The 26,521-nt window shown below is 33.3% G+C and overlaps 1 protein-coding gene across 1 annotated transcript in view; it reads right to left on the minus strand.

The window, feature by feature from the left end:
- STXBP5L (syntaxin binding protein 5L) overlaps positions 1 to 26,521 on the minus strand; it is a 374,070-nt gene that overhangs the window by 80,119 nt on the left and 267,430 nt on the right. Inside the window, exons 19-20 of the mRNA XM_019922992.2 lie at positions 18,828 to 18,979; positions 3,842 to 3,907 (exon numbers count right to left, since the gene is read on the minus strand). Of these exons, the coding sequence (XP_019778551.1) occupies positions 3,842 to 3,907; positions 18,828 to 18,979 (218 nt within the window). The remainder of the gene's footprint in view (positions 1 to 3,841; positions 3,908 to 18,827; positions 18,980 to 26,521) is intronic.

Here is a 26,521-nt window from a genome sequence, read left to right on the forward strand (position 1 = left end):
TAAAAGAGGATATTAAAAATAGTCAATAAATGTAAAAGTTCATCAAAATCATTAGACATCAGGGATATGCACTGCAAGTTAATTCTACAGCAAGACAGCACTATATACACTCCAGAATGATTGAAACTGAAAAAAGAAAATTGGAAAGTATGTGGAACAAATAGAACTTTTATACACCGTTAATGGAAGTAAAATTGGTGCAACCACTTTAGAAAACTTGGTAGTATTTCCTGAAGCTGAACATATGCATACCCTATGACCTCAAAACTCACTCCCAGATACATGTAACACAGAAATGAGTTATATTTGTATTAAAAATTAGACAAGATTGGTCATAAAAACTTTACTTATAATAGCCCCCAACTGAAAACCACCTAAAATGTTCAGCAATAATAAACTGCATAAATAAATTGAGATATATTCATATAATGGATCATTACACATCAATAAAAATCATTCAGCAACATAGATATCATACACATAATGTTGAACAAAATAAGCAAAAAATAAAAGTAAATACTGAATGATTCCATTCATCTGAGAGTCCAAAACCCACAAAACTAATCTATGATGATAAAAGTCAGAATAGTAGGTAACTTTGTGGGGGTTAGTGGCTGAGAGGGGCATAAGGGGAGGTGCCCGGGGTTCCAGTAACATTCTATATCTTGATCTGGGTAAGTTTACTTGGTGTATTCATTTGTAAAAACTAGTCTACCTGAACTCTTAAGAATTATGCACTTTGAGGTTTACATATTGCACCTCAGTTTAAAAAAAGTTTACCTCAAAAGAGGTAAGGCCAAGGAATACAAAAAGAAATTACAAATAAAAGCAAGAGTTGTGGTATTAATAGCAAACAAGGTGAATTCAGGTGAAGGACACAATATGAAATGAACAATGGTGATTAATGGTAAAGAATGTATGGATATATCTTTGAATATTTACACATGAATATTTTAAAAAATAAACAGCAGATACAAGGAAAAATAGACAGAAACACATGATTAATACAATATTTTAATTCACCTTTTCCCCATCTTTGACAAGTCAAGTAATCAAAATATAAGTAATGACATGAGAGACTTAAATAATATGATTAATAAGGTAAAACTTACAGCTACCTAATGCCACATATTTACATTAAATAACTCTTGGGTCAAAGAAATATAAACAAACTGTTTACTATATAGAAAATACTGTTAATGCAATCATAATATATCAAAAGCTATTACATGTTAAAACAGAGTTCAAAGAGAAATTTAGCCTTGTTTTATCAATATGTAAGAAACAATAAATATAAATGAATTAAGCATCTACCACAAACAGGTGAAAAAGGAAAAAGTAAAATGAAGGAAAACAGAGGAGACTAATAAAGATAAAGCAGAAATCAGTAAGCTAAAAAACAAATTTAAAAAAACCAGTAAAACCACTGTTTGGGTTTAAACAGCAAAATAGATCAATTTAGTTACCCTAATTAAAGAAAGGCTCTCAATCTTTTCATATGTGTATTGTATATTTTTAGAAATGTTCCGTAATGAAAAAATTTTTCAGAGAAAGTACAAACATACAAGATAAGTAACTATAAAGGGTAAATGACAGGGGAATTCTACTAAAATGTTAAAAAGTAGATAACCAATAGTATTTAAATTGTTGGGCATAAAGAAGTCCTTAAAAGAAAAGATCAATGATTAGAAAAAAACTGCTCTAAGGCAAGATATACCACAGCAAAGTTAAAAGTTAAAATTGAGAAAAATATTTGGATCTCATGTCATAAAGGGAAAATCTTCTTAACTTATGAAGAGGACTAATTAATTTAAAAAGAATGAACAACCCTATAGAAAATGGGCAAAGTATATGAATAGATAATTTACAAAAAATATTTAAAGAACTCTTAAATATATAAAAGGGTGTTCAACATCACTTATAATATGTGAGAGGTAAATTGAAACTGCATTGACATATTCTTTTTACCAAACAGACTTGCAAAGATAAAAAAATTTGATAACCAATATTTTCATGTTATTGCTAGAAGGAGAGAGAACTGTGCAAACCCCAAGAAGAGCAGTTGGGGAGTATCTATAAAGATTAAACAGGTGTATACTCTTTGACCCAGCAACTTCAATTTTAGGAATTTATCTGATAGATATACCTGCACACATTTAAAGTGAGGAATGTACCAAGGTTAGTCACTGTGGCATTGTTTGACATAGCAGTAGACTGGCACTAAACTATATGTCCTTTAATTGGTAAAATGATTAAATAAATTATAGTACACACATATAATTCAATATCATATAAATGTAAATAATAAGAAAATACTTTATGTAATGAAATGGAAAGCAAGATACACTGTAAAGTGAAACAAGCAAAGTACAACGAAGTGCATAATATTACTATTTTTGTACAAAACAGAAGGCAAAAGTCTGTTTCTTTTTGGTTTGTTTACAAACACAAATTGCCTGGAAGGATAAACAAGAAACTACCAATAATGTTTAATTTTTCAAGAGAGTAGAAACAATGTATGGGGAAGGATGGGAGGGAAATTTATTTTTATTCTATTTCTTTTTGATATTAGAACCTAATAAATGTATTACTATTCAAATTCAGATTATGGATGAGAATTTAAAGTGAGGTTAAATTAATTGAATTTGATATAGAATATTAAATTATATTTTAATTGAAGATTTCTGACACGGGAAAATATCAAAGTAATATTTTAAGGAGATTAATTTTGCAACATGATATGCAAAATGAATTCTAAGAGGGAGAGATGGAAAATAGAGACACCTGTTAGAATAATTTTGTAATATTCTAGGTATGGTGTAATAAATACCTATATTAAGATGGTGCCAATGGGAATGCAAAAGAAAGGGTAAATGTATGAGACCATGCTTAACATGAAAGCAGTAAAATAAGGATTAGATGGATATGATTAAAACAGAAATTTACACAGGACACAACTAGATTCTATTCAGCCTACATTCCTGAAGAATAACAATAAACAACTAACAACTCTTAAGGAAGTAGATTGAAGAATGTCACAATTCCAGCTGAATTTCTAAAAGTCAAAATTCATTGCTTTATAAAGAGATAACTAAATGTTTATAAATTTGCATGAAGTTAAAAATAAAATAAATAAAATAATTTAAATAAAAAAATAATTTTTTGATACTCTATGAAAACAGATCTACAATTCAATGTCAAAGATATACCTAATTTTTTGGTGCTTAAAAATTTACACATTACTATGTGTATATTACAGAAAAATCAGGTAAATAAAAAATCTTTAAAAAGCAAATTATTCACAATGCTGACACCCAACAATTTGTACTATACCTTTTTTTTTCACAGACCTTAAAAACTTATTCCTAAGAAGCTTTATACTCATATTTTTAATATAATGGGCTCACAACATATATTATCATTTTTCTTTTGCCAATGAATATACATGTTTCAAAACTATGATCCAGAGGGATGGTTTCATATGTTACTGCACCTACAGTATATATTTCCCACTAATTCAGCTCTAGCTATGAGACAGTTTCTGTATAATATTACAATTTTTACTTAGCATTATTAATATATCTGCAAAATAACTTCCTTTAAAATGTTTTTAGAAGTATTATACTCATACCTCTGATCTTAATTTTTTGGGAAGTAATAAATATTTTAAGACATTTATTTCTATTTTATTTTGGAATAGAATTTGCTTATGGTTAAATTTCAAAATGAAATTACACCTAATTACCAAAATTATGAATTTCTCAAGAATTATGAAGATAAAGCAGTAGATTACTGCAATGAAGTAATCTTCAGAAGATTGAAAAATACCACTCATGTTTACCTGAAGTGGGAGACTTGCAACGCTCAAGTTCCAGGGGAACTGGACTGTCATTCAGCTCAGTTAAACCTGAAAATAAAATGACAAAAAATGAGAAAATTTGCTAAAATTTCGCAGATAATTCTTATTAATTCCTATAAGTTTTAAAAGGTTTTATTTTTCCCCGTGAGAACTTTTCTATGCTTATGTTATGACAATTATTTTGAAAAATTTTAACAATGACATAGGAAAAAATAAGCAATAACTGATATATAAAGGGTAACTGAATATGATGGTGGAAAGATATAAAAGTCCTTTTCTTATTTTTTCATATGAAGTAACTGTTTTAGTAAATGATGTAGTTTCATCTGAAAATAAACCAAGAAAAACATGAAGTAGAAGGGGTTTTTAAAAAGATCTAATCAAATCTTCCACTTCCAAGAGAAACGGTTATTGGCTTTTTAAAAGACCTTCAAGGAGATATAACAAATTTTAAATATTATACCTATTTATAAAAATGCAGTATTGTATAGTAAATACTAAATGATTTGTTCAATGGTATCAAATTCCTTCTTATAATAAGCACTATATTTTCCTCATTTCTAATATTTCTTATATTCTATTGTCACTTTCCTGAAAAATATGAGGATAGGCACAATAGATTAATAAACATTTTGTAATTCCCACTATCTGCCAGTCTGCTTTCCTGTGTCATTCACAAAATATCCTTAGGGTTTTCCTACCCTTATTGGAGAGTTTCATATTTTTTCTTTGTAAATAAGTATTCAGAGTTTCTACTTTAATGTAAATCCCATACCCAGGGGTACTTAAGAGCCATTGTCAATTACCCAAACCATCTTTATTCATATTCCTTTCCACCACCTCCTTTATATAATTTGTACCAATAAACTTGCTGTAGGTTCAAAAAAATCATAGAATTTTAGAAAATGTCCATTGTCACACTCTATCCCAACCCTTACATTTTATAAATAAGAAACTGTAAGTTCGGAGAGCTTAAACTATTTAAGGTTACAGAACTGAGTAGTGCCAAATCTTCAATAGAATTCTTTATATATTTTCCTTAAGAGTCTTTTGTCGGAAGTAGGTATTGTGAATATTTTCTTCCATTTGTGACTTAACTTTCCATTTTCTTGGTGACAATAAGATGTCTTTTGATGAGCAAAAGATTAATTTGCCTTAAGGGCAATTTATTGATTTTTTTCTTTTCTTTAGAATTTTTTTTTTTTGGTTCCTATATAAGTAATCATTGCCTACCCCATGGTAATGAAAATATCACTCTTTGTTTTCTCAAGAAACTTTTTTAATTTTTAGCTTTCATTTTCAGGGCTATAATTAATCTCAAGTTAATTTTGATTATGGTGTGAGGTAGGGATTAAGGTCCATTTTCCCCCTATTTGCCCAGTTGTTCATGATTATTTATTAAAAAGATTTTCCCTCCTCATTGATTTGTGTTAGTGCCTTAGTCAAAAATAAATTGACCATGTATGTATGGGTCAAGTTCTGGATTCTCTATTCTGTAATCATTGGCCTATTTGTCTTTTTTTTTTTGACTACCACACTATCTAATTAATGCAGGTTTATATTACATCTTGTAATCAGGAAGTGAAATCTTCCAACTTTGTTCTTTTGCAAAAGTGTTTTAGTTATTCTAGATTCTTTGCATTTCTACATACATTTTAAAATCAGTTTGTCAATTTCTATAAAAAGATATGTTAGATTATTATTGAGTTGTGATAAATCTATAGATAATTTGGTAGAATAAATATCTTAAAAATATTGAGTCTTCCAACCCATAAAGATGGTATCTCCTCCATTTCAATAATGTTTAAACATTTTCTTTCTGTAGATTTGAGTGTACAGGTCTTATACATGGCATTTTTCAAGTCTTCTATTTCCTCTTTGGCCTTCTGCCTAGTTCTCGTATTATATTTAAAAGTGGAGTATTAAAATTACCAATAATTGTTGAATTGTCTATCCCTTTGATTCTGTCAGATATTGCTTCATGTACTTTGTAGCTCTGTTGTCAGGTGCATATATTTATAATTGTTATATCTTTTTGATATATTGACCATTTAATCATTTTAAATTGTCCCTCTTTAGTGAAATTTTTTGATTTAAAATCTATTTTGTCTGATATTGGTAGAGCTATTAGATTACTGATCTGAGATCTTTTTTCTAATTTAAGCTTCTAATGTTGTAAATTTTCCATTAGGCACTACTTTAGTAACATCTCAATATCACAAATTTTGATATTTTGTGTTTATACTTTCACTAAGTTAAAAATATTTTTAAAATTCCCTTGTGATTTCTTTTTTAAGTCATGAGCTATTCTTAATTTTCAAATATTTGGGGATTTTAAGACATATTTGTTACTGATTTCTAATTTAATTTCTTTTATGATCAGAGAACTTACTCTGCTTGATTTTAATTCTTTACTGTTTCATGACTCAGTCTATATTTGTGAATATTCCACATCTAATGAAAAAAATGCACATTTTCATTAGTGTGGTGTAGGTGTCTATTTATGTCAGGTCAATTTGGTTAAGAGAGTTGCTTAAGTTTTTTATAGCCTTACCAATTTTTGTCCTTAGACAACTCAAGTGAAGTGCTAATCAATCAGATTCTACACAGTACTGAGTTGAACTAGGGCTGGTCTGCAGCTTTAATTAGATTAGGTTTCCCTTCAAAATCTCTTTGCTCCTCAATCCAACACGCAAACTTCCCTAACCCTTCCTCAAGGGGCTGATTCCTAATTTTCCCAGTATTTGTGCAGAAAGAGGGTTGAGATGCAGTTTCAGATAGTTTAATTCAGTTTGGGTCAAATTCTATAATAACCCCTGAATGCAAGCACTTTGAGAGTGCATAAATTCTCTGTGCTTTCTCATTTGCTGCCACTTTCTCAGAAAAATTCTGAGAGTGGTGGGGTTAGTTGGCAGAGAATTGCCAAACTGAATAATTTTGTGTTTAGAGCTATTTCAGATTCCCATTCAACAGTTCAGTCCAGATAGTCATTAAACCTATAGTTGTTCCTATTCTTTGCAGTCTGTCCATCTATAGAAAGCCCATTCCTTTCCTGACCTGTGTCCAGCTCAGCCACTTGCCCCAGGTATAAAAGCAGCTGGGGGTTCTGCTTATCTATGAATGGCTCTTATCTCTCTGGAATTCAGTTAATCAAGGCTTCTTTGAATCCACTCTTCAGAAGCCTCGTAGAAAAGTATAATTTTAATTTTATCATTGTTATTATCACAGGATTTTATTATTGTTGTGTCATCATTGTTACCATGGGGATGAAGAATTTTTATATCTTTCAACATCCTATCTGGAAATGGAAAGCCCCTCCATTTATGTCTAATCTCTTGGAAATACTGTTAAAGCTGTATTGAAGGCATGTGGAACAAAGGAATGGAAACCAGGTAAACTGGTTAATCCATTACTGACACTAGTAGGTATTCATTGAAGTGCTCAGGGTAATGCCAAATAATTGTGTTTTTCCTCATAATATATTGAACACTCAATGGTGAGATTTCCCAAAGATTATGTGGAGAAAGTTATGTTTGATATATGGATAAGTAAAGCAAATGGACAACTAAATTTGGAAGATTTGTATGGTGATTCATTAGAAAATAGTAAATCCCGGTTAAGATCAGATAGAGATATTTTATGGTAAATAAATAATTGAATATCAGAAGACAAAACCCCCTTGGGTACAATGAATTATATCAACATTTATTTAAAGATTTCTAAGAATATATACCTATAATGTGTCTTAATGGATAATTTAATCAATATCTTATTTGAAGTAGCAACTTGTGAATGTTAAATAAAATACCAATATTCTTTAGGAGACTAATACCCAGTGTACAAATGTCTTCACATATATAAATAGTCTACACTTTGGGAATGTTCTTACCAAATTACCATTTACCATATAAACTTCTCTGGTCTCAATGCTTTCAAATTTGATTGACATTTTAGCCAAATAATTTTTTTGTTGTGGGGTGATATATTGCAGGATGTTTATCAGCATCTATGGCTTCTACCCACTAGATGCCAGTAGAGTACTCCTCCCCGCAATTGTGACAACAAAAAATGTTTCCAGACATTGCCAAATATCCTCTGGGGGACAAAATCATGCCGGGTTGAGAACCACTGCCCTAAGTTATATTAGCTGTTTTATTTGTTCGAGTCACACTGAAATTACTATTAAACTAAACTCTAGAAAACTCACATAAATTACTAAGTAATATCTCCCCTATTTTTAATTTCTTTGTTCATTTTTTTAGAATTCAAAGATGGAACCTTATATTTTTATCAGTGTGCTTTTCAGTACAAAGTTTGGAGTAAGAAAACACTGTCAAACTGATTTCAAAAAGAAACCTATTAAAATACAGAACTGAAAAGCAGAGATGTGAAAATCACTTGTTTCATTTCTCAACCAAATCATACATTTTGTAACTTATCCCTCTGATTCTGTAGCTTTCTTCTTTTCTTTTATGTACCTCTCTATTACAATAGAGAAAACTTCCTATTAAATACTAATCTTTGTACATATGCTCTGATTTCCTCTCCTGTAACTTTCTGAAGGATTTTGCTTCTTTAGTTATTATTCCCTCTGTCCCCTACCACCAATCTCTCTTTCTCTATGGATCATTCAATATTCACATCAACTTTAAAATATGCTCTTTATCTAAAATGAAAAAAATCCTTCTTTTAACATTTTATTCCAATGCAGGTACTGACCTATTTTTTGGCACCCCTTCATAACCAAACATCTCAAAAGAGTTATTTAGTTGTGTTGTTTCCTCACTTGCCACTCCTTAGTCTAATATAATTGTAGCTTCTATCCCAATATTTTTCAAAACTACTTTTTAGAGAGTCACTAATAACCTTCACAGCACAGCACGCACTAGACCCTTTTCTAAGCTTACCCTACTTATCCTATCTGTAGCATTTGATGTGGTTGACCACTTCTTGAAACACTCCCCTTTAATTTGGCTTCTGCAATAGTCTCATTTCTTCTCTTCTCTCTGGCAAGTCCTCTCTGCCAGCTATTCTTCTTCCTTTGGAAATTAAATGTTGAAATTCCTGTTTCTTTATCCACAAGTCCCCTCTTCCCTTCTTCTGCTCCCTCCATGCCTACATAACTTCATTCCCATAACATTACATACTAAATTACAGCCCTGATATTCAGATTTGTTTACCTATCCACTTATCGTCTTCACTTGGATAAACAATACACACCAAAATTTAACATGTCTAAAACCGAACTCTATTCCCTACCAACATACTGTGCCTCAACCCTAGTTTCTTCATCTTTGTAAATAATATCATGACAGTCATTGGCTCAAGCCCAAATTTGGAAATAATCTTTGATTCCACTTTCTGATCTCCCAAATTGAATTATAATTAGTAGCTCTGTAAGTGATTCTTGCACCTATCTTTTTTCTCCAACAACAGTGCTATCACCCTGGCCAAAGCTACCTTTTCCTGCCTGGAGTATAATATTGGCCTCCCAACTGGTATACTGGCTTTCATTCTTTTTGGCCCCACAATATTTTCTTCATTCAGCAGTGTGGATAACATTTTTAAGATATAAATCAAAGCATATCATTTTCTTGCTCAAAACAGAATTTCTTATAATTGCTTTAGAAGTTTGTATGATCTTGTCCCTGCTCATCTAGACATCAAAATCTTAAACCACTTTCCCTCTCAATCACTACACCCCAAGCCTCCTTGACCTTCTATTTCTAGAAGATAGTTAAAGTCCTTGACCACCTTAGAACCACCTTAGAACCTTCTTATAAGCTGTTCATTCTGCCTGGAATACACTGCTCCCTGCCCTTTATGTGCCTAGTTCTCTTTTAAAAAATAACTCTTTGAGGTTCAACTGACATATTTATAAAGTATTTAATTTGATAAATCTTGACATATGTATACCCCTGTGAAACCATCTCTACAATCAAGATAATAAATGTATCCAAGAGTTTCTTTGTGTCCTTTTGTAACCCTCCCTTCCAGCCCTCTCCATATCAGCCCCTTCCCCATCCCCAGGCAACCACTGGTCTGCTTTCTGTCACTCTGCATTAGTTTTCAGTTCCTAGAATTTTATATAAATGGAATCATACAGTATCTGCCCTCTATGTCTGGTTTCTCTAATTCAATGTAAGATTCATTATTTTGAAATTCATCCATGGTATAGCACATATCAATAGTGCATACATTTTTATTACTGCATAGTAGACCAATGAACAAACATACGAGATTTGTTTATTCATTTAGTTTTTGACGGAGATTTTAGTTGTTTTAGTTTTTGATTACTAAAGATATTTGAATTTTTGGCTGCTATGAATGTCTTTGTATGGATATATGCTTTCATTTATCTAGGGTAAATAACTAGATTAAAGTGGCTAGGTCATATTATAAGTGTATGTTTAAATCTTTAGAACCTGACAAATGGTTATACCATTGTACATTCCCACCAGTAGCGTGTAAGAGATTCTATTTTTTCTACATTCTTGCCAGTACTTGGTATGATCAGTCTTTTAAATTATAGTCATGATAATAGATGTATTATTATATCTCATTGTAGTTTTAATTTGATTTTCTTAATAATGAATGTTTTTGAGTATCTTTTCATATTCTTATTTTTATCACTATATTTTCATTTGTGAATTATTTATTCAAATTTTTGGCCTATATTTTTATTGGGTTGTTTGCTTATTATTGAGTTCTGAGAAATTAAAAAATGTTATTCTAGATACAAGTCCTTTATCAGATATATGCTTTGCAAATATTTTCTCCTAGTCCATGGCTTAACTTTTCACTCTCAAAACAGTGTCTTATAAAGAGCAGAAATTTTTACTTTTGAAAAAATCCAATTTATCCATACATTTGTTCTTTTATGGAGTATGTCATTGGTATATTACCTAAAACACTTTTGCCTAACCTAAGGTAACAAAATTTTTCTTCTTTCTTCCTAGATTTATGGTTTTAGGTTTTATATTAAAGCTTATGATCCACTGTAAGTTAACTGTTAAAAATATAGTACAAAGTATGGATCAAAGTTATTTTTTTTACAAAAGGATATTCAACTGTTTAAATATCATTTGTAGAAAAGATTATTCTTTCTCTGCTTAATTACCTTTGCATCTTTGTAAAAAAATCGGTTGTCCATATATGTGTAGATGTATTTCTGGAGTCTGTTGAGTTCCATTAACATATCTGTCTTTGGACCAATACCAACCTGACTCAATAACATACTAATTTTTTAAAAAGTCTTGAAATTAGGTAGTGTTGGTTCTCCAAGATTGTTCTTTTCAAAGCTGTTTTGACTACTATAAATCCTTTGCATTTCTATATGGACTTTAGAAATCAGTTTGTCAATTTCTATTAAAAAGTCTGCTGGATATTTATTGGGATTGTATTGAACTACAGATCAATTGGGAGAGAACTGATATCTTAATAATATTGAGACATGTAATTTTTCATTTTTTAAGGTCTTCTTTAACTTCTCTCAGAAATGTTTTCCGGTTTTCAACGCATGGGTCTTTCACATCTGTTGTTTAACTTATGGCTAAGTGTTGCAGGTAGACAGAAATAAAATTGATTTTTGTATACTGACCTTATATCCTGTACTTTGTTAAACTCACTTACTAGTTCTAGTAGCTCTTTTGTAGACTTCATTAGATTTTCTTCATAGATGATCATGTTGTCTATGAAAAAGGATGATTTAACTTCTTTTCCAGTCTGGATAACTTTTCTTTTTCTTGCCTGACTACACTGGCTAGAATCCCCAGTACAATGTTAATTAGAAGCAGATGTGAATTTTATATATATATATATATATATATATATATATATATATATATATTTTTTTTTTTTTTTTTTTTTTTTATTGTGGCTGGTGGGAAAAAATAGGCACTATTCCCTTTGAGTGTTGGATACCATTTCCTTTAATCCTTTCAGATGGTTCTTTACCTGTCCCTGTGTAGCTACATCATAGGTATGTGTTGATCTGTTGGAGGAGGAAACTGTAGATATCTGGGATCCTCTCTTTAGGATCTGTAGCTGCTTTGGTGTCCCCAGTTTCTCATCTCCATCTTCTCAGCATAGGGAGTTGACTGGTTTCCTCTTGGGTTTCCCCTTCTCCCTTTGCTGCGGTCTAGAAACTCTCTCAGGGCAATAAAGAGGTATGGTTATAGGGTTTAATTGTTTCTTATCTGTCAGAAATTACTCTTCTTCATTGTCTGATGTCCCATGTCTTAAAAACCACAGCTTCATTTATTATGGCTGTTTCTGTTTGTTTGAGGCAGGATGTTAAATCTTGTCCCTGTTACTCTACCTTGGTCAGAAGTGTAAGTTCAAAGCTTTGTCTGATTCCTTCTTATCTTGTAAGGATTCACTTAAATGTTTCCTCCTCAGATAGGGCCTTCCCTAACAACACTCTCAAAAATAGGTCCAACTTTTCCACGTCTAATTTTTCTCTTTCATAGGATTGCTTTCTTTTTTCAACTGTAATTGTATATCTATGAATTTCTTTATATGTTTTCTCTTATAAATTGAGGGAAGAGACTATAATTATTTCATTCATCATTATATATCTACTGCCTAAAAAATGTTTTATACAGAGGATGCTTAATAAATATTTTTTAAATAAATGGACTTTTCCCATTCATTGTTTACCATAATTTTTGCTAGTTTTTGTTCCTTGAGGCATTCCTCTTATTTGTTTTACTCCTCCTCCATTCTTGACTTTCTCCATTTTTAAAAAAATAAATTTATTTTATTTATTTATTTTTGGCTGCGTTGGGTCTTTGTTGCTGCGCGTGGGCTTTCTCTAGTTGCAGCAAGTGGGGGCTACTCTTCGTTGCGGTGCACAGGCTTCTCATCACGGTGGCTTCTCGTTGTGGAGCATGGGCTCTAGGCTCGTGGGCTTCAGTTGTGGCATGTGGGCTCAGTAGTTGTGGCTCACGGATTTAGTTGCTCCATGGCATGTGGGATCTTCCCGGACCAGGGCTCGAACCTGTATCCCCTGCATTGGCAGGCAGATTCTTAACCACTGTGCCACCAGGGAAGCCCGCTCCATTCATTTTTGAAAATGTTTATTTGCCTTTCTTTGCTAGTTTTCTCTTATCTTCCCCTTTTCGTTCAATTTTTCTTTATGTTACTGATTTGTATTTCCAGGATCTGTTATGACTCCCCACATTCTGAACAAACTATGCAGTGAAAGAGAGAAAATGTCTGTAGATAGGACTGAAACTTTCCAAAGGATTTCCCAATGCATAACTAGAAATTGATGCATAAGCACCTTTTCTGACAATGTTCTACCTTAAGCATACCTTCCAAACCTCCTTTGGTGCAAATGGTATATTATCAATTTTTTTTTTAAGTAAATACCTCTTCAACACTGGTAAGGTTGTTCTAATAATGTTCTTTCTCAACTACCTTTTAAGTTGTCAAGCAAGCATGTCCTTTTGTTTATGTACATTGTGAACTTTTCTCAAATGTGCACTTCTACTATGTAGTCAAATTATAGATATTACCAACAAACAAACAAAAACCTTTAACCACAAAGCATTAACTAGCAGAATTTGTCATTATAACAAGTAGAAAGAGCACTAGGTGATGAGGCAGCTGACTGGATGTTAGCCCTAAATTCTTCCATAGATTTGTTGTATTCTGGAAAGGTTATTTAACGTGTGACGTGGTTTCATCTTCTATTATAATAATAATATCTAATATTTATAGACGTGCAATTATAAACACTAATCTTGAAAAGTTCCAAAAGTCTCTAAGGGGAAAGTAGGGATTATGATTTTTACTTTATATATGAGAAAAAAGAAACTCAGAGCAGTTAAATGACTTGCTTAAGATTATAAATGTAATGAGTAGTCAGTAAGAAGAAAAGGCAGAACTTGATATCAACCTTCTCACCCTATGTCTCTTGCTCTTTCCAAAGCATTTCTTTGCATCCACAAATCATAGTCCCATGGAAGACATAGAACATCTTTTATGGCCTTCTGAGGACTTGATTTTACTTCTGTCTTGACACTTTAATTCTTTGTTTAGAAGAAACTATGATTTCTTTTGCAAAATTCCAGTGAACCTAGAAGCCATGTCTACTCTCATTTATCAAATCTGAAAATTCTGCTGGCTATTCTTGTGAGCAAAGAGTCTCCTGTCATGCTCTATCTCACTACCATCATCATTGACTTGCTGAGCTCATACTTGTGCTGGGTGTAGAGGATAATAACAATTTTAGATATGGTTTTCAGGTTTTTATCATGCATTTATAAAGGTAGAGCATATGCATAAAAATACAAATAAATCTAAGTACCAATTAAATGGTTCAGACACTACTGTGTAGAAGCCTGTACACCGTAGGCACTATAGACATTTAAATTAAGGAATTGGTGCAAAGGGCTCTAATGGCAGCAGGAAAGGTTTACTATAGGGAGTGAAATCTAAGGAAAGTTTCACTTATAAATAAATTATAAGTGTAGTAAGATACATACACTGGCTTAAGAGGAGTGTTTTTATAGCAGTAGTAGAAAATTCATTTGAAGATGCAGATAAGAATTATATTTTAGAGTACCCTGAATGAAGGTTTAAAATCTTGGCTTTTTTATTCTGAAGGCAACATAAGATTATTGAAGTAATTAACTTTAATATCATGGTTGATATTGTAGAATTCAGATTAACTAAGAGCCTGCTTCTTATCCTCAGAATCCAACTTCTTTTTACTATAAAAGCATTATGTCTTTATTATAGAAATACTATAAAATACATTAAAAGAAATTTATAAAATCTACAGTCTCATGTTCCAGAAACTTCTTCTATCTGTACAGATGGATGCATTCTCACACACACACACACACAGTAGGGGGATTCTACCTTGAGAAGGCTAAACTAGGATTCTGAAGTCTGAGTATGTGTGTTAAACCACCTGGAAACTATTTTCAGGAAAGGTTGTGGCTGAAACCATTTAGGTGGTAGGGGATGGGTAACGAAGAATAGTATAGGGGAGAGGTCAGCAAATTTATGTGAGGGGCAAGACAGTAAATATTTAGGTCTCATGGGCCATATGGTTTCTTTTTTTTTTTTCGGGTGGGCAATTTTTTTTTTTTAACATCTTTTTTTTTTTGCTGTACACGGGCCTCTCACTGTTGTGGCCTCTCCCGTTGCGGAGCACAGGCTCCGGACACGCAGGCTCAGCGGCCATGGCTCACGGACCCAGCCGCTCTGCGGCATGTGGGATCTTCCCGGACCAGGGCACGAACCCGTGTCCCCTGCATCGGCAGGCAGACTCTCAACCATTGTGCCACCAGGGAAGCCCTTAACATCTTTATTAGAGTATAATTGCTTTACAATCGTGTGTCAGTTTCTGCTTTATAACAAAGTGAATCAGTTATACATATACATATGTCCCCATATCTCTTCCCTCTTGCATCTCCCTCCCTCCCACCCTCCCTATCCCACCCCTCTAGGTGGTCACAAAGCATCGAGCTGATCTCCCTGTACTATGTAGTTGCTTCCCACTAGCTATCTATTTTACGTTTGGTAGTGTATATATGTCCATGCCACTCTCTCACTTTGTCCCAGCTTACCCTTTCCCTTCCCCGTATCCTCAAGTCCATTCTCTAGGGGCCATATGGTTTCTGTTGCAACTACTCAATTCTGCCATTGTAGTTTGGAAGCAGCCAGAAACAATATGTAAATGAATGAGTTTGGCTGTGTTCCAATACAACTTTTATGGAAATTTTAATTATGGAAACTAAAATTTCATATAATTTTCAGGTGTCAAGAAATGTTATAATACCTAATAAGTTTCTGTTTTAGTAACAGCAGAAGCCAACACAGATATGTGTTCTATCACAAGGCACCAGGAGTAGAGGCAGTGGGAAGCACTGAAAAAGGGGGTGCTCAGAGTAGAAAACTAAAGAATAGTTCTGAGCAAAAATAAGTCACCCTCTGCACCCCAGAAAAACTTTAAGGCTTTCACAGGTATTGACTTCTTTTAGCTAAGGAACACAAAATTTTAGGTTTTTATAAGTGATGTAATTCCATTAAGTATGTACAAGCTGGTGAGGTGAGGTCTAAAGAAATTTAGGATACAAGCAACAAACATGTATGTATCCATATATATATTTTATACAAATATGAGATTGTCTTATATGTATTAAGTTCTTTTTAAACATATTGATTAACATATTATATACATCTTCTCATGTCAATAAGTATTCACCCATAATATCACTAGTATCATCTGCACCTCCAATCATACTCTCACTCCCCACTCTTTCTGCACCATTTAATAGAATATCTGACACACCATCTTCAGATTTGCATTTGCTACCATGGTAAATGTTAATATTAGTGACTTTTATTTGTGACCTTAATTCCCCAGTTTCACAATGTTTGTTTCCTAAATTCACTATAGAAATGTGTGTTTGTATATTCTATTTTAATGAAAAGCATCAGAAATGCTACCTCCAAGAAATCTAATTACATTAGAAAAAGCAAGTATTGTGGCCCTGGTTAAAATAATTTTATAAAATGGCCAAAGGCATAAGGTTTCCAAAATAAGCATTCAATTATTATTGATGCTAGAATATCAGGTTTATTATTTACAAGGACACCATGGCTCTTCCTCCTCAAAACAAAAGACAATGGCTCTTGGACTAATAGCACATGGTACACATGGTTTGAAATAAACACTGAAACAATGAATATGGGTAAATGGGTATATAACTATTTGAAATATTTATATAATTTTTATTAACATTATCAGGTTGCATTTCCGTAACAAAACAAAAATTTGCATGCATGCTGAATGTGTTTTTAAAAACACATTACTAAGCACAGATATATGGATTTAACTCAAGCATTATGACTTAAAAAAAAGCTATTTGCCTAACCTTTATTGAACTTACTCTGGTAGGAAGTACGGATCCGTTTCGTTAAATCAGGATAAAAGTTAGACAGGCCACGCATGCAAAAGTTGTCTTTGGAACATGCCAGAACACCAGCATCAGCAGCAGGCAGAAGAAAGAGAGAAAAATAGTCTAAAGTGAAAGGAAGTGATATCATACCAGAATATAGAACAGCCAAGATGAAGAAATTGCAGCAAGTTTAGGTAATCAAATTAGAAAGGAGATATTAAAAAATTAAATCAATTAGAAAGTGAGGTGATAGATGAATGATGAGAATGCTGTAGTAATTTTAATCAAATATCTTATAAAAATAAATGGCATATTTCTCTTTATGCTTTTTACATAGTAAACTTATTTAGCTTATAAGTAATATGTATGTTACCTCATAAATATAAAAATGGTTGTCTTTAATCTTCAGTATTAACAAGAAAGCTTAGGGATTTTAGTCTTTTTTTTTAATAACAGAGTACTCATTATATATACTAAATACAAGCAGAGTTTACAACTTCATCACAGTTTTTCCTAATTTTAAAGTCATTAAAATTCTGAGCTCTAATCATAATTTTTGAGGCTCAGTAAGTTTAAATTAAATAATAATTGTATTACCTCTGTCAAAATATATACTTTGTCATCCCACTGTGTATATCCAGCAAGTAATTTAGATGTTGTCTTAGGATCCACAGCTTTTCTGATTGAATTAGTGTTTCAGCATGCAAACAGTGCCTACTATCCCCTAACATCTTTCTATCAATCAAGAGTCCATGAACTTTCAAAAGTCAACTTTCTCTTTCTCAATCGTGAGGGGATCTCATGGTATATTCATGCACAATTTCTCTTACTCTGCCTTTCTTTCAAAAGCCAGTAGTGGTAGAAGCAGAACCTGTCTAATTTTACATTGCTAGCACTCATAAAATATTGCTAAAAGTTGAGATCCCTAACAAAAAACAAAGAAGCTCCAGGTTCTGAAGGAGAACTTTTGTGCTCCTGAAAAGGGTCTAAATTAGCAATTTGGAAAGGGTATAGGTTTACAAAAGAAAGATTAACAAAGAAGGAGAATTTCAGTATATCAAGTAATTTTTCATTAGTTCAAAAGGAAACTTCATTTATTACCACATTCAGATGTTAAATTTGGCACATTTGCTATTTAGAAAATAACACCTACCATAATGTACTCTTTTTACTTTAAAATAGTCTTTACGTGGGTATATTTAGTAAAAGTGTCAATATTCAACTGATTATTTTAAAAAACAGTAGAAAAATTTAAAAACTGTATAAAATAACACATAATACTATAGATGCATTTCCACCTGCAAACCTTTTAGCTCAGCCAATATTTTACCAACTAAACTATGTCAGTGGACAGAAAATATACAAAATGTTGGCAATGTTTGCAAAGCCAGCTATTTGGATATGTACTGAAATTTTAGTACAACTTTGGATAATTTGGCATATCAAGGTTTGGCGTTATGCGTAGAAAGTATTTTGGCTTGTATTTTACTAACTTTGTATGTTTTTCTAATTTGTCAAGAAAAATATCATCTTTCATAGCATTTTAAGATGTTAATAATGTTTACTGCATTTGTGAAAATACCTCCAAGAAAGTCACCATCCAACAAGGAAAGGTGACAGCCAAAAAATGGAGTTACTTTAAAATATTAAAACTAGTGAATGACCTTAAGTTATATTTTTAAAGCTATCATATATTAGAAGAAAACTATCCCAGTTAACACAACCATTGCAAGCAGCTTTTTCAACTAGATAGCCTGATTTTAGCATTTTTATATTTAATACCTTCTTATCTTTTGTTATTTTTTAGGAATTCAACTTAAGAAACTTGAGATCCTTCCTAACGTTAACAACAAATTGAAGTTTAAACACCTCCTTTACCCTTTCAAAGATTCTTACTATGTTTCTGACCAATTTTACTTACGTGGTATTGTAAAGTATGTTGACTTTATATTGCTGTGCATTTGAATAGCATCACAGAAGAAAGACAAGAAATCTAAAGGTAAGAAAACAGGTGAACTAATCAAGTTCATAATGATCTTATCTCCTACCTGCAATGAACTGCTTGTTTTTTCGAGGAGACCGTGGTTGTCGTTGGTACAGGTCACTTGATCTATATAGGTCAATGGTCCCCATGCTTAACAGTACTGTCTTCTGTATAAAATCCACCACAGCCAACCCATTGCAGTTCCCAAATGCAACTCTGAGAGAAAAAAAAAATGCAACTAGAATGTATTACACCAACCATTATTATTTTTATCTCTGAATTTAAAAATAAATAAGATTATTGGAAAGTAATGCTTTAGGGTTGGGTAAGTCAGGCAGTGACTGGTGAAAGTCAGGAAGGATATGGTGCCTTTACATAGGATACGTTAACCTTATATAATAGCCATGACCACTGCAAAAAATAGGAATGACCTGCAATCATATTTTCTCATATATTTTATCATGTAAGTAGTGATTACTCAACTTGCTCTTTAACTTGATTTTATGTTTTTACAGATGAATCATATAAAATCTTTTTGCTATGAAGGGGGGAACAGATCAAGAAATGTCATACTTCAATAGCTACAGCTGCTTAGGTATGCAATTAGGTGACTTTTTTCAAAAATAATAATTATTAGGTTCGAAATTAATTCTCTTCTTAAACAGAGTGTATACTTAACACAAGATTTTACATAAAGATTAACTACATATATCAAAGATTTTGACACCATAGTAGGTATGAACAGAGATCTAACTCATTCACAAAAATTTAAAAATTTCTCAATCTTTTGTTCTTTATTTTGTCCCATTTACTAAAATACAAAGGCCATTTGATTAATTTCTTAACTAAATCTCCTGAAAAATTAAAATGGATCTCCTAAGCAGGCATTTTGGTCACCTTAACAACTGGCATACACTAAACTCTCTTTTTGCTCCATTTACAACATGCCCTTTAGCTGAACAATTGTAAATCTGCTTTTTGTTTCCTAAAGTAAATATAAAATAGTTGTATAAAAGTTGTTTTGCTCATTTTATGTAATTCCACGTTGTTTTTATTACTTAGATTGAATATGACTGACAAATCACCCGCTTACTCTAAATCTAGTTATTTCTATTCCACCATATTGCCTTCCTCACGAAAAGTGAAAAGTTTTGCTACCATACTATACTAGATGTTTTGCTATTTTACATAAAGTTCTATATCTTCCAGGAAGACAGACTCTGGAAAATTGGAAAAAACATTGTTATAAAAGTCAGAAGATCCTATCTCATCATTTATAGGTTATGCGATTGAGAAAAATTAATGAATCTTGTGAGGCCTTAGCTTCTTTACTTTGTAATGAGAATTATAACGCTAGATTTATCTAGTTCACAGAGCTTTTATTAGCATCAAGTCACAAATGTTATTAAAGTAGTTTGAAAAATTTCCACACAAAAGTAGAACTGATCTTAATATTATTATAAGTGCAATATTATACATACTATATATTGTAGCAAATTAATATCTCTAAACTTTTAATGTTAAAAAATAGTTAATTACTTCTGCTTACAGGTATGAGAGAGTTCCCAAATGCAGTACTGAGAAGAGAAAAAAAGGCAACTAGAATGTATGACACCAACAAAAATATTTTTCTTTTTGAATTAAAAATAAGAATACTGGGGACTTCCCTGGTGGTGCGGTGCTTAAGAATCCACATGCCAATGTAGGGGACACGGGTTCGATCCCTGGTCCGGGAAGACCCCATGTGCCGGGGAGCAACTAAGCCTGTAAGCCACAACTACTGAAGCCCATGTGCCTAAAGCCCGTGCTCCGCAACAAACTCCACCGCAATGAGAAGCCTGTGCACCACAATGAAAAGTAGCCCCCACTTGATGCAACTGAGAAAGCCTGCATGCAGCAACAAAGACTCAACGCAGCCATAAATAAACAAGTAAGTAAGTAAGTAAGAATCCTGGAAAGTTATACCTTAGGTTTGGGGAGGTTAGGCAATTGTTGTTGAAAAGTCAACATGGATACTGGATTTAATCTCCTACCTTAACTAGGAAGCTGAACAAAATATATTAAACGGCAGTCTTCACATATTGGTCAACAGGCAACATAGAATAAGATGAGAGAAGGATAACAATCGAAGTAAACTTTAGTTTAAACTAAGTGTTCTAGCTTACTGAATGGAGCGATTTCCCAGGAAACTGAAACTCAAGGAGAGATCAGAAGTCTCACCAAACCAAGGAGACAGAAATCAGAGTCTAATGTGGCAAAAACAGAATTTATGAGGCAAAATACTAGAGAGAAGAGAGCTGCATAGATAGAATACACCAGAGATTTATAGAACGGTTCTCTTGAAATTTTGTCTGGGTACTGATCTGTGCATCCATGTGAATAAACTACCCCAGGCTTGGGAACAAACCACCAAAAGGATAAAGCAGAACAATTCACAAAGCTCATACAAGGCTGAGAATATTTCATGTCACTACCAGCCAAACTGCTGAGATCTCCAACTACATGGGAAAACAGATATAGGGGTGTCACTTCAGTAGTGGGAACAAATTAGCCATAAACTAAAGGCTTTTCTAGACCCACCCTAAAAAAGCTTAAAAACTGATTCTAAGTAACATAACTTCCTTCCAGATAACTATCTATTGAAAAGAATCCAACAAAATATCACCATAAATGTAAAATTCACAATGTTAACTATGTGAAAAGTAGTAGGTATCAAGAAAAAGATGGATAACCAGAGGAAAAAAGTAAATCACCAGAAACATACCTAGAAATAAAAGAGATGATAAAATTAGCAGAAAAGGATATTAAAAATGCTTTGGAAAATATATTCCAGATATTCAAGAAGGCTGAGGAAAACATGAATGTGATAAAGTGAGAATTAGAAGATATTAAAAAGACTCAAATTTTGAGAGGTAATTTAATCATTTCAGATATATTTTTATCTGAATATTAGACATCATAGCAGAGAAGAATAGTGAACTTGAATAAAAAGCAATAGAAAATTTCCAAAAAGCAACATGAGAGAGAAGAAAACCCCAAAGCATCACTGACCCCTGGGACAAAATTGAGCAGTCTAGAATAAATGTAATTGGAGCCTCAGAAAGGAAGATCAGCAGAAAACATATTTACAGCAATGAAACCAAAATAGCAAAATGATAGCCAAACTTGGTAACAGTAAACCTAAAGATCCAAGAAACTCCTAAGCAGAATAAACAAAGGAAAATACATCATCACACTGTTGAAAACTAGTGATGAAGAAAAAATGTTAAAAGCAGCCAGAGAGAAAAGATATATTTCCTACACAGAGGCAAAGATAAGAATGATGAAATCTACTCACTGGAAACTACACAGTCCAAAATGACATGACATCTTGAAAGCAACAAATGATTATAATGGGTCAAAATAAAATTCTATACTCAGCACATATCTTTCAAATGGTGAAATACAGATTTTTACTCATGAATAAAAATCTGAGGGAGTTCATCACTAGGAGACATGTACTATAAGAAATAATAAAGGAAGAGATTGGTTCAAAATGGCGGAGTAGAAGGACATGCTCTCACTCCCTCTTTCGAGAACACTGGAATCACAACTAACTGCTGAACAATCATCGACAGAAGGACACTGGAACTCACCAAAAAAGATACCCCACATGCAAAGACAAAGGACAAGCTGCAATGAGATGATAGGAGGGGTGCTATCACAATAAAATCAAACCCCATAACTGCTGGGTGGGTGACTCACAAACTGGAGAATACTTATACCATAGAAGTCCACCCACTGGAGTGAAGGTTCTGAGCCCCATGTCAGGCTTCCCAACCTGGGGGTCTGGCAATGGGAGGAGGAATTCCTAGAGAATCAGACTTTGAAGGCTAGTGGGATTTGATGGCAGGACTGGGGGAAACAGAGACTCCACTCTTGGAGGGCACACACAAAGTAGTATGCACATCGGGACCCAGAGGAAGGAGCAGTGACCCCATAGCAGACTGAACCAGACCTACCTGCTAGTGTTGGAGGGTCTCCTGCAGAGGAGGGGGGCAGTTGTGGCTCACCAGGGGACAAGGACACTGGCAGCAGAAGTTCTGGAAAGTACTCCTTGGCTTGAGACCTCCCAGAGACTGCCATTAGCCCCACCAAACAGCCGCGGTAGGCTCCAGTGTTGGGTCACCTCAGGCCAAACAAGCAACAGGGAGGGAACCCAGCCCCACCCATCAGCAGACAAGTGGATTAAAGTTTTACTGAGCTCTGCCCACCAGAGCAACAGTCAGCTCTACCCACTACCAGTCCCTCCCATCAGGAAACTTCTACAAGCCTCTTAGATAGCCTCATCCACCAGAGGGCAGACAGCAGAAGCAAGAAGAACTACAGCCCTGCAGCCTGTGGAATAAAAACCACATTCACAGAAAGATAAGATGAAAAGGCAGACGGCTATGTACCAGATGAAGGAACAAGATAAAACCCCAGAAAAACTAAATGAAGTGGAGATAGGCAACCTTGCAGAAAAAGAATTCAGAATAATGATAGCAAATATGATCCAGGACCTCGTAACAAGAACAGAGGCAAAGATCCAGAGGATGCAAGAAATGTTTAATAAAGACCTAGAAGAATTAAAGAAGAAACAGATGAACAATACAATAGCTGAAATGAAAAATACACTAGAAGGAATCAATAGCAGAATAATGGAGGCAGAAGAACGGATAAGTGACCTGGAAGACAGAATGGTGGAATTCACAGCTGTAGAAAAGAATAAAGAAAAAAGAATGAAAAGAAATGAAGACAGCCTAAGAGACCTCTGGGACAGCATCAAACGCAACAACATTCGCATTATAGGGGTCTCAGAAGAAGAAGAAGAGAGAGAAAGGACCCGAGAAAATATCTGAGGAGATTATAGTCGAAAACTTCCCTAACATGGGAAAGGAAATTGCCACCCAAATCCAGCAAGTGCAGAGAGTCCCATACAGGACAAACCCAAGGAGAAACATGCCGAGACACATAGTAATCAAATTGGCAAAAATTACACAAAGAAAAATTACTGAAAGCAACAAGGGAAAAATGACAAATAACATACAAGGGAACTCCCATAAGGTTAACAGCAGATTTCTCTGCAGAAACTCTACAAGCCAGAAGGGAGTACATGATATACTTAAAGCGATGAAAGGGAAGAATGTACAACCAAGATTACTCTACCCAGCAAGGATCTCATTCAGATTCGATGGAGAAATCAAAAATTTTACAGACAAGCAAAAGCTAAGAGAATTCAGCACCACCAAACCAGCTCTACAACAAATGCTAAAGGAACTTCTCTAAATGGGAAACGCAAGAGAAGAAACGGACCTACAAAAATAAACCCAAGATATTTTTTGATCCACCTCTTAGAGTAATGGAAATAAAAACAAAAATAAACAAATGGGACCTAATGAAACTTAAAAGCTTTTGCACAGCAAAGGAAACCATAAATAAGATGAAAAGACAACCCTCAGAATGGGAGAAAATATTCGCAAACGAAGCAACTGACAAGGGATTAATCTGCAAAATATATAAACAGCTCATGCAGCTCAATATTAAAAAAAAAAAACCCAATCCAAAAATGGGCAGAATACCTAAATAGACATTTCTCCAAAGAAGACATACAGATGGCCAAGAAGCACAGGAAAAGCTGCTCAACATCACTAATCATTAGAGAATCAAATCAAAACTACAATGAGGTATCACCTCACACCAGTTAGAATGGGCATCATCAGAAAATCTACAAACAACAAATGCTGGAGAGGGTGTGGAGAAAAAGGAACCCTCTTGCACTGTTGGTGGGAATGTAAATTGATACAGCCACTATGGAGAACAGTATGGGGGTTCCTTAGAGAACTAAAAATAGAATTACCATATGACCCAGCAATCCCACTACTGGGCATATATATACCCAGAGGAAACTATAATTCAAAAAGACACATGCACCCCAATGTTCACTGCAGCACTATTTACAATAGCCACATCATGGAAGCAACCTAAATACCCATGGACAGACGAATGGATAAAGAAGATGTGGTACATATATACAATGGAATATACTCAGCCATAAAAAGGAACAAAATTGGGTCATTTGTAGAGACATGGATGCATCTAGAGACTGTTATACAGAGTGAAGTAAGTCAGAAAGAGAAAAACAAATATCGTATATTAGCACAAATATGTGGAACCTAGAAAATGGTACAGATGAACTGGTTTGCAGAGCAGAAATTGAGACACAGATGTAGAGAACAAAACATATAGACACCAAGGGGGGAAAGTGGCGGGGGGTGGTGGTGTTGGTGTGCTGAATTGGGACATTGGGATTGACATGTATACGCTGATGTGTATAAAATGGATGACTAATAAGAACCTGCAATATAAACAAACAAACAAACAAACAAAACAACTAATACTAAACTTTCTTTGGGTTATTTGTATGGAAATATGTTAATATAAATGTTTCAGACATTACATGAAATTTCTAAAAATCTTATATGTTCTGGTATAATGTTATATGTCATAATTCTAGTTATTACTTTAAAATGTATATCTCAGAAATAACTAAATTTCCTTGTCAATTGCATTATTATGAACTTTCATCAAATCTTTAACCGTGGTCATTTTTAAGTCTTTTGTCATTTACAGACAGTTCTGGGTGTATTCTGATGCTTTTGAAAGTATGTTCCTATAAAAGGGTTTCATCTTCAAGGAATTCATGGAAAAGACTCTGACAAGTACAGGTTTCTGGTAACTGACTATACTGCTGAACTGAATGAATAAGCATTTTCAGAACTCTAATGGAAAACTGATGAACTCATAAAAGTGCTAACAAAAGATCAAGATAAAAAACATTAATTACACGGGACTGAGTGAACTGATGAGGATGTTTATAATTTTTGTGACTTTCTGTTTGAATAAAAAAAAAAATATATATATATATACACACACACATACATATGTACTATTTGCTCAACTCCTAAATATACACTTTTCACATTTTAATTTTCTTAAAAAAAAAGGATGACTAATAAGAAAATAAACATTAAAATTTTAAAAAGCATTTCCAATATAAAATAGAGCAAAAAGGGGAATGAAATGTTGCCATTTGCAGCAGCATGAGTGGACTCAGATGGCATTATGCTAAGTGAAATAAGTCAGACAGAGAAAGACAAATACTGCGTGTTATCACTTATATGTGGAATCGACAAAAAATACAACAAACTAGTGAATATAACAAAAAAGAAGCAGACTCAACAGATAAAGAGAACAAACTAGTGGTTACCAGTGGGGAGAGAAGGGGAGGGGTCTGGGAGTAGGAAGTATAAACTATTGGGTGTAAGATAGGTTCCAGGATGTATTGTACAACATGGGGAATGCAGCCAATATTTTGTAATAACTATAAATGGAAAGTAACCTTTAAACATTGTATATAAAAACTAGAGCAACTGTACTGTAGGAACACAATATGCCTTCTAATCCCTTGTATATAAAATAGCTACCCTATTCTCCATAGCATTATCTTATTCTAGAATTTTTTGGCCTGTCAGTATTGATAACTTATCTTTAAATAAAATAGCTGAAGTATTAAAAAGAAATAATAAAGGAAGTCCTTTAGGCAGAAGAAAAATGATTCCAGATTAAAATATGGATCTACACTAAGTAATGAAGAACACCATAAGTGGTTAAATATGTGGATTAATATTAAAGACTCATTTCTTCAAAAAATCATTGATCACTTAAAATGCAAATAAC

Source organism: Tursiops truncatus, chromosome 4, assembly GCF_011762595.2.
Source record: "Tursiops truncatus isolate mTurTru1 chromosome 4, mTurTru1.mat.Y, whole genome shotgun sequence".
Lineage (NCBI taxonomy): Eukaryota > Metazoa > Chordata > Mammalia > Artiodactyla > Delphinidae > Tursiops > Tursiops truncatus.